Source organism: Suricata suricatta, chromosome 5 (assembly GCF_006229205.1).
Source record: "Suricata suricatta isolate VVHF042 chromosome 5, meerkat_22Aug2017_6uvM2_HiC, whole genome shotgun sequence".
NCBI lineage: Eukaryota > Metazoa > Chordata > Mammalia > Carnivora > Herpestidae > Suricata > Suricata suricatta.
In genome coordinates this window covers 6,664,078-6,674,017 of record NC_043704.1, presented here as the reverse complement: position 1 = coordinate 6,674,017, position 9,940 = coordinate 6,664,078, and the positions used below count along the sequence as shown (strand labels likewise).

The 9,940-nt window shown below is 50.0% G+C and overlaps 1 protein-coding gene across 1 annotated transcript in view; it reads right to left on the bottom strand.

The window, feature by feature from the left end:
* Positions 1-9,940, bottom strand: part of BACE2 (beta-secretase 2) — a 97,743-nt gene that overhangs the window by 69,139 nt on the left and 18,664 nt on the right. Inside the window, exon 5 of the mRNA XM_029940622.1 lies at positions 9,739-9,888. Within this exon, the coding sequence (XP_029796482.1) occupies positions 9,739-9,888 (150 nt within the window). The remainder of the gene's footprint in view (positions 1-9,738; positions 9,889-9,940) is intronic.

The window sequence follows — 9,940 nt, the reverse complement described above, 5'->3', positions numbered from 1 at the left end:
TCACCGCAGGCTCGTGCCCATGGCAGAGGCTTCTCAGGGGCAGTCTCCCCTCACTGCCCCAGACAGGCTGGGGTGGCATGCCGAGTTACCAGGATTTCTCATCTGTGCACTGGTGACAGTTTAGACCAGATAATTATCTGCCATGGAGGCACCACCCAAGTGGTAACAACCAAAAAAGGTCTCAAGACAGTGCCCAGTGTCCCTGAGTAGGCACACCCCCATCCCCACACCCCACCCCCCGGGACAGAAAACCACCACGTTAGACCGATTTGCTGCCCAGCGCCAAAGCTCTCTTTCCAATCCCTCCTGAGAGGCTGGGAAGCAGAGAAAGCAGCACTATCACATTTCCTTTTCGCTTTAGCAAAAATAACCACCGTCCCACTAAAAGGAGGGACAGCAAAACAAAATCTGTTACTGGAACCATTCCTAACAACTTCTGATATACCCTGCCTCTTACAGAGCAAGTGTGCTTTCTAGAACACGTGTTATCAGTGAGAAGTCTGCCCCCGCCCCCAGACGGCTCTGCCCGCACGGCTTCCATAAACCAACAGCCAGGGCTGATCTGCAACAAGGTATCCACGGAACGGAGGGAGGCCTTGAAACAGAGACCAGCCCAAGGGAGAAACCGGACATCTACTGACCCAGGGACTGAAAAAGTCGCCCTTGTGTTTACGCATTTTTTGAATTCCATTTTGTTTTCCTACGAATTCATTTTTATTGATTTACAAATTATTGCTCCGTGACAGACTGGGAATTTAAAAAAGACACCGTCAGCACACATGCCTTTAGAGCATTTTCCCTGGAGAAAACGCACTCCTCCCCAACCTGCCAAACGCAAGGAAGCTTCTGGAACACAATCTGCTTGAGGTTGCTAAACCCGCAGAGGAAACACTGACCAAATAACATTTAGGAAGATGAAAAAAACGACCCATTCCAGGTTCCACACATGCAGCCTTCAAGCAGGGGAGTATCTGGCCTCTGTCCTACTTCCCAAAGGGCCTCCCTGGAGGACCAGGGGACCAGGCAAAGTGCCACCAGTCTCACCCAGTACATGGGGGCTGGGTCCTGGGAAACTCCTTTGACCCAGCCCCGCCAGACACTCTTGTCCTCCCCGGCCCTCCCCTCCCCGCAGGGCGCTGAGCCCGATTCTGCATCTTATTTTTTTAATGTTTTATTTATTTTTGAGAGAGAAAGAGAGAGAAAGAGAGAGAGAGAGAGAGAGAGCAAGCGAGCGAGAGAGCGCATGGGCAAGGGAGAGCAGAGAGAGGAGACACAGAATCTGAAGCAGCTCCAGGCTCGGAGCTGTCAGCACAGAGCCCCACGGCGGGGCTCGAACCCACAAACCGTGAGATCATGACCTGAGCCGAAGTCGGATGCTTAACCGACTGAGCCCCCCAGGCACCCCTGCATTTTACCCGAGGCCGGGATGCTGCACATGGCTGAGTACTAGAGCTTTCGAAAGCGCTCAGAACTAAAACAGGGTGCAATCCTTGAGTGATCTCAGGTCACCTGGACAAACTGACAGATGGGAGAAACCGAGGCTCGGAGAGGCTCTCCCATGCCAGCCCCGGGCAAACAGCACCTCTGAAGTCAGCACCCAAACACCTCATCTCCAAATGACGGCACAGTTGCGCCCAGTTCCCAGTGGCTTGTCCGACTGGGAAAAGCTTAGGGTCTCCAGGCGTGGCCTGATGTAGTGGAAAGGGCCCCGGATGCCCCCACGGAGGCTTCTGGAATCCACACCTACCTTCCCCAGGGAGCTTCCCTTCCAACCAGGGGCCTGTCTTAACCTCCCTGCTCCCTGGACAACTGTTTGATTCAATACCTTCCCCTTTTTCCTCCAAGGCACCATTTTCTGAAGGGCTGGCTTGGGGGCTGATTTTGTTTGTTTCTGGCAGCGGTGGGAGGGGGGCTGGCAAACTGAAAGAGTCCCCCAGAGACTGCCAATAAGGCCATTTCTTCATCACGCGTGTGCTTCGGAAGCGCTCCTGGCATGGGGAGCCCGCGCCAGGCCTTGGCGAGGCCAGGCATGAATCCTCGTGCTGGAAGGAGAGAGGCTCCCACGGCCCTTGCCGGCCCCCGGAATGAACCCAGCACAGCCTCGCTTTGCTCTGCAGACAGTGCTCTCTGTCTTCCCAAACGGCAATGCCGAGATTGTGTGTTTCCAGGTACAGGTATACGGCGCACCATATAATACAGATCCAAAGACGTCCAACCTGCAGCCTGGGTTGGCCCGTGTGCGTGAACTCATAAACCAACCCACTAGCTGTGTGTCTTGAATGCGGTCACACCAGCAAGCCGGGAGCATTGTGTCCCCTCTGAGAATTCCAAGGGCAAAAAAAAAAAAAAAGCTACTGAGTAGCACCAGGCAAAAAATAAATAAAATTGTCCATTTGGGCCAGGAGAGGACAAAGGGACAATCCAACCGTGCATCGCACACCGGTTCTCCTCGGCTCAGGAAACTAGCCCAGAATGTGGGCACACACCCCTCCTCACACTTAACCCATGAACACGCATACATGGCGTCCCAGAGGCGGCGCTGGGCCATCCACCCGCTCACAGCCCTTCTGTTTCCAGGCCGTCTCCACCGTCACTAGCGGACGATGAGCCCCGCCATCGGCCTCGAATCCAGGCTGGGCGAGCAGAACCGAGCCAGCGGAGGAACCCACGGCATACGGCCAAGGCGCCCAGTGTGAGGAGAGGCTCTTGCGTTGGGGACAGAAGCGCCCATGTTCGTGAGAAGAAGCGAGAGGATTCATTTTCAGAAATACTTTGGGGCACCTGGGTGGCTCATCCATTAAGCATCTTCTGACTCTTGATTTCTGCTTGAATTCTGTGTCTCCCTCTCACTCTGCTCATCGATCTCCTTGATCTCACAGCTCGTGAGTTCAAGCCCTGCATTGAGTTTAGCACTGACAGTGTGTAACCTGCTTGGGATTCTCTCCCTCTCCCTCTCTCTGCCCCTCCCCCACTCGCTTTTTCTCTCTCTCTCTCTCTTTCTAAATAAATAAACTTTTAAAAAACAGATTTTATTTTTTTAATGTTTTATTTATTTTTGAGACATAGCATGAGCAGGGTAAGGGCAGAATGAGAGGGACACAGAATCGAAAGCATGCTCCAGGCTCCCAGCTGTCAGCACAGAGCGTAATGTGGGGCCTGAACTCATAAACTGTGAGATCATGACCTGAGCCGAAGTCAGATGCTTAACTGACTGAGCAGCCCAGGTGCCCCTAAAAAAAAAGATGTTAAAGAAATGCCAAATAAAAGCCGTGCTCTCTAGCTAACAGCAGGTGTATAACCTATTGGAAATATGTACGCCCCCGCCCCCCACAATGGAGTCCCAAACCCTTAGACACTTCACTTCCTGGTTCTTCTTCCCCTCTATGTTTCACAGGCTTATTTTTGTAGACTTTGCAATGAGCATGCACCAAAGAACAAAGGGAGGAGGGACTGAAAGTCTCTGCGTCCCCCAGGGAGTGTACATTTGTTCACTGTCGGACTACTTTTTGCCTTACACGGGGATAGGCGACTCCTGCATAAGGCTGTAACCTCTGTAGTGCTGAACCAATGAGGAACCAGGGGCGGGACTTACTGCTGTAGAGCTCAGCCAATGAGGACCCAGAGGAGGGGCTTGCATGCTAGGAAATAAATTGTCTGCTGTTACTGCCCCAAGTGTGCCCACCCCTCAGACACCCCCTCTTGCAAGAATGCTGATTAAAGCCTCGGCCTCACCTTGCTCCGTGTCTCTTCCTCCCTTGACTGGGTCGGTGGGCTTACTTCCAACATCATCACACTGGATGCACGAGCTATTCCTGCTGCACTCTGACTGGGGCTGGGGCAAAAGTCATTGCCCACCAAGCCCCACCCTGAGACTAGGTGGACCCTGGATCCTGGGCCAAAGGCTTGACTTACTCATGCTGTGTCTGAGATATAAAATAAACCCCAAGGCTGCCAGGCGCCGCAGGGAAGGGAAAACACTACCGCCTTGAGACTCTGGTCCTCAGGTCTAAGGCAGCACGGAGTACCACCACGGAGAAATCACTCATCTCACGAGCTAACCTTAAACCTCCCCTTTTTGGGTTTTTGTTAGGAGAGGCCAGCGATCTTTCTAGGAGGAAGCAGGAAGCCCAAAGGAGGTTAAGCCCACCTGTCTATAACAAAGGAAGTCAGAAGTCAAGAAAGAGCTAGATATGACAGGTAAAAGTACTACAAGTGAAAGGCACATATTCCGTATCAAATATGTTCAATAAAGAGGGGTGACTGATGCCTTATAGTCTTTAAAACATGAAATACAAGCTTTCAAGCCTTTTACATCTTTGTGGTTCCCAACACGAGTATTTCTTAGTCATAGGCATTTAAAATCCCAGTAATCGGAGCTTACACAAATGGACTTTGCTCAAGTTAGGCAATGTTCCTGGCGATTCGAGAATTTGTGCCATGTGACAAATGTTTAAAAAAATGTTGCTCCTTACTCTCTAGTGAGGAAACAGACACAAAAATGTGGAAAAGAATCCGAAACCTCCCTTTCCCACCTTCCCCGCTGCCCCCTAGCTTTGTCCCCATGTTAACACAGGATCATGACCACCATTTGCTACTGCTCTTTAATGAAAATTATACTTGAATCTCAAATGAACGTTATTGGCAACAGTGGAGTGCCTGGGTGGCTCAGTCGGTTAAGCGTCCGGCTTCGACGGTTCATGGGTTTGAGCCCCGCGTTGGGCTTTGGGCTGAAAGCTCAGAACCTGGAACCTGCTTCAGACTCTGTGTCCCCCTCTCTCTCTGCTCCTCCCCACTTGTACTGTCTCTCTCTCTCGAAAATAAACACTTAAAAATAAATAAATAAAAATAAAATTATTTGCAATTGAAACGTGGGATAGAATGAAGAAAAGAAAACATACAGAATGATAAATTCAGAATGAACTTGAGGATTAAAAATTGCATCCTGCCGGGGCACCTGGGTGGCTCAGTCGGTTAAGAGTCCAACTCTTGATCTTGGTTCAGGTCATGATTTCACAGTTCTTGAGTTCCAGGCTTGCATTGGGCTCTGCACTGGCAACGTGGAGCCTACTTGGGATTCTCGCTCTCGCTCTCACTCTCTCTGCCCTGTCTCCACTCATGCACTCATGTACTCACGCTCTCTCTCTCTCTCTCAAAATAAATAAGTAAATAAACTTTAAAAAAACTGTGTCCCCCACAAAAACTATGTAGAAATCCTAAACCCCAGCACCTGTCTTTCCAGATGTAAAGAAACTAAGGTGAGGTCAGACCGGATCAGGGTGAACCCTAATCCAGTGACAGGTGTCATTCTAAGAAGCAGCAAATTTGAACACAGAGACACACACGAGGGGCGGGGGGGGAGGGAAGACTTCATATGAAGAAAGCGGCGGCAGAGATGGGAGAAATGCAGTGAGTCCAAGAACACGGAGGGCTGCAGGCAGCAGGAGAAGCTGGGCAGGGCAGCATCCTGGCAACACCTTGATTCTGGATGGCTGCCCTCCAGAGCGGTGAGAGAATGTCTTTCTGCTGTTTAAAGTCACCCAGTTTGCAGTCATTTGTCATAGCAACCACAGGAAGCTAAGAACTCAAGAGACAGCCAACCAATGAGACTAGGGCAGCAAGGGGGGGCCGGTCACCTGTCCTCAGGCCCGTGCGGGTGACACATGGGTCCTGTGAGATCACAGCATCCTGGAGGCTCCCCACCACACCCAAGCCATCTACAGGTAAATGAAAACAGTACTGTTTTTCAAAGTCCAGGCACAAAAGAGGTGTAGTGACGGGGGAGGTAGTCAGACCCCACCGATAGCTCGGCCTCTCCCCAGTAGGACCTGGGACAGATTTCCTGGCCTCTCTGCATCTCGCTCTCTCCATCTGAAAACGAAGTCAAACAACGTATCTATCCGCCCTTCGAGGGGCTGTTTGGAGGATTAGAGGAGGTGATCTGTGCAAAATGCTTAGCATGGTGCTCCACATCCAGTGAGCCTGAAATAAAGGTTAGCTATTAATATTAACGGTTGTTAGCGACTTCTCAGACGGCCCCTCTAAGGCACACTGAGCACATGTCTTGGCCTGGCCTTTCCATCTTCTGCGGGAGGACTTGGATCTTAAATTCTTCCTGTAAAGCTCTGGAGCTGGTACCTTCCACTCACAGGAGCTGGTGGGAACCTTGCCTTGACTTTCTTGTTCTTTTAACCCCAGAAATCTCCTTGTCTATAATATTTACCATCTCATTGTGTTCCATCAAATTTATCCTCAGGGTACCCCTGGGTGGCTCAGTCGGTTAAGTGTCCGACTGTTAATTTCAGCTCAGGTCATGATCTCGCGGTTTGTGGTTTGGAGCCCTGTGTCGGGCTCTACACAGATAGCTCAGAGCCTGCTTGGGATTCTGTCTCCTTCTGTCTCTGCCCTTTTCCCTGCATGCACGCACACATGCTCGCTCTCTCTAAAAAAATAAACAAACATAAAAAAAACACTTTTTCTGTTTGCCCATCGCCTTCCTTCTTCTAGCCTCGTCTGCAGGGAAGCTTAATGTAATTTAGGGACCCTGGATTGCTTATTCTAAAAAAGACAAACTCTTAAATTGCATATACTTGGCACATATTTTCAATCCAAAGCCTTCCAAACAATTGTGTACTAAGAAGTGATAAGCCAGTGCGCCGTGATTAAAACGGGAGTCCCCAAAATAATTTCGTAGCTCTTTACATTCGAATGTTTAAATATGAAAATCGTGTTGCTGTCTGCCTTATCCCTATTAGTGGAGAGAAGACAGAAAAATCTCTCAACAGAAACCCCGAAGGCCTTCGGAGACATTACCAGCCACAGAGCTGCAGACCCCTGGGTATCTCCCATTGGATATACTATGTTCGCATGAAAGCCTTTTTTTTAAATAATGGAAATTGCTATAATTATAATCACTTTAGCACACCATTATTATTATTATTATTAATAAGACCAAATTGTATGGTTCACGCAGATGCTGGTTCTCTACTGTTCGAACGAAGTCACGTGATGGGATCCAATCCTGGGCCCTCATCTCCATGCCAACGCGGCCCTGCTCTCACACCAGGGTCGGGGCAGACGCCTGGGATGTCTTGAAGCGACTCAGGCAGGTGACAGACCCGCAGGTCTTGATGAGCGCACGCAGGGACCAAGCACGTGTGCACACGACCAGTGCTCCCTTGGGAGAGGAGACCCGTGTGGCTCTCTCCCAGGCAACCCTGGGCGCATCTAGTCACTATGTCACCTGAAGGAAGGGAAAGGATGAGGGGAGAGCAGGGCATGGAGGCCATCTTTGGTCCCATGTTAAGTCTCTACCACCTTGGGGTTTAAGGTCTGGGGACCTCTGGCTGGATAGAGTACTTGGAAGCCAAATTTTTCTTTTCTTTTTTTTATTTTTTTAATGCTTTTTATTTATTTTTGAGAGACAGAGAGAGACAGCACGAGCAGAGGAAGGGCAGAGAGAGAGGGAGACACAGACTCTGAAGCAGGCTCCAGGCTCTGAGCTGTCAGCACAGAGCCCAACACGGGTCTCGAACCCACAAACTGTGAGATCATGACCTGAGCGGAAACCGGACGCTTAACCAACTGAGCCACCCAGGCGCCCTCAAATTTTTCCTTTTAAAGGGAAAAGCAGAGGTCCCTGGGTGGTTCAGTCTGTTGAGCATCTGGCTCTTGATTTGGGCTCAGGTTTGTGAGTTGGAGCCCCGAGTCGGGCAATGTGCTGAGCCTTCTTGGGATTCTCTCTCTCTCTCCCTCCCTCACTGTCGGCCCCTCCCCAACTCGTGGCTCTCAAAAACTAACTTTAAAAAAGGGTGAAGGAAAATAAAGGAGGCGGGAAGGAACAAGAGCAGGCAGGCAGGGGCCCGGCGGTTCAGAACGTGACTTCCACCAGGGTCCGTTTTCTGGCTCTTTCTTGCCCAGTCCGTCCCCCCGGGGCCAGTCATTCAACCTCCCTAGGGTTTTTGGTTTTTTCCTATCCCCTGAACGGGCATCAGAACAGTGAGATGGTTGTGAGAACCCCCAAGGAGAGCACATGCCAGCCACCCAGCCACAAGGGGAGCCCTCCGCACCGTCTCGGACTATTACTTCTGAAAAAATTCTTGGTTATTTAATGCTTGAATTTACAATTTCATTTTTCTCTCCACCTAAGCAAGTTTTATTTTCAGCTTAGGAGAATCAGCAGAGAATAAATGCATAACTCTCAGCCATTAATAGAGCAGGAAACCTCACTCCGAGTTCAGAAGTCACCCCAGGGCCTGCTGCAGACACGGGCTGGTGGTCAGAGACCTTTAGCAGGAGGAGACAGGGAAGCAGTGAATCCTGGCGCACTTGTCACCAGCACCTAGAGTAGGCATTTGGAAAGACCGTACACACGGATTTTGCTATAAAACAGCTTACTACTAAATCAGGCCAAGAAGGAGGAACAGAATATTTCATTCCCCGTCAAATGTAAAAATTAAATCTGGATTGTTAAAAACAGCCTTCCCTGGAAACATGCTAATCTTTAACTGAAACATAACCTTGAATGAACTACTTCCTTGGCCCAGGTAAAGATCTAAACACTGGACAACCAGCACACTCCTGTTAATTAAACTTCATCATTTTCAAGGAAAGGTCCCCGGGGTGCCTGGCTGACTCAGCCCCAGAGAATGTGCCTAGTGATGTCCTGGTTGTGAGTTCGAGCCCCACGGTGGGCCTAGACCTTGCTTAGAAAAATAACAAAGTAAAGGTCACTGGATTAATTAGTAAAGAAAAGCCATCATTTATGAAAGTGGGTTTTTTTTGACAGCCCAAGAGAAATGTTTTTTTTTTTAAGCTTTTCTTGAGGCTTTTTTCCCATTCCCCTCATTCAGGAGAGCCAGACACCAAGGACTCCCTTCCATCCCAGCACCCAAACAGCCCTAATCTTTAACTACTCAAACAATTAACATGAGCTCCTGCCCTCCAAGGACACATTTCCCAAAAGGAGAGTCATTGCCTGTTCCAAAAGATCATCCTTAGGCCACCAAAGGGGTTGGTCGTCAGTATCTTGTGAAATCTTGGGAAGGCAAAAAAGTACAAAGTTCCCACTACGAGCTCGTGCACTCACGTGGTGGCCTCAGCGGTCAAGTTAAGCTTCCTCAGCTGACTCCTTCCCCCCTCCCTCCCCACCATCCACCCCGGGAGAGGACTCTGACGGGAAAGCAAGCAGAGTCAAAGTTTTGAGCTGAACACATTTCTGACGGTTGTTTTTTTTTTTTTTTAACTAATTAGGCAAGTATAGAAGTTATTCTGCAGAGTTTCTTTTTTTAAAAGAATTAGCATGGCGCATCTTTCCCCTTCAGAAAAGTCTTGAATAATTTAATTAGAATTACACCCAAGTCATGAGTATGTTCTATTTATGGGGGAATCATAGCTGAATTAAAACCCAAATGACAATGTTAAAAATAAAAATAAAGTATCCTGAGACCGTACTCAATTGATAAGAAAACCTGACTCCAAGTCACACTTGGATTAGGTAATGTGTGAGCAGGAGCAGAGCCCACTCGACTCCTGCAGTTTTGCTTTTCTTCAGATTACCGAGCCTGGGGCCATTCGTTTCTCGCTACGAAAAGTGCTAATAAGTGGAAATCAGATTCAGATGAAGAAGAATGTTGCTTGGTTTTTATTCTGTCCTCGGGAGGCCACGCGGTCCCCGGAAGCCTGGCTCAGCCCCTATTCGGTCCGCGGACTCTACTGCATTTTGATACATTCCGCACACACGTGTGCGGCCGCCGCCGGGCTGGGCGGCTGGACCAGCGACAGGGAGCAGACGGCCAACTCCGGGAAGAGAAGCGACCACGCGGCCGCCTCCGCCGGCCTCTCGCACAAGCCCTCGTCCCCCGGCACTGCGCCGCCCGAGCCGGCCACGAGCTCCCGTAGCAATGAGACAGCATCGGGGGCGGGGGGAGGGGGACGGGGGGGG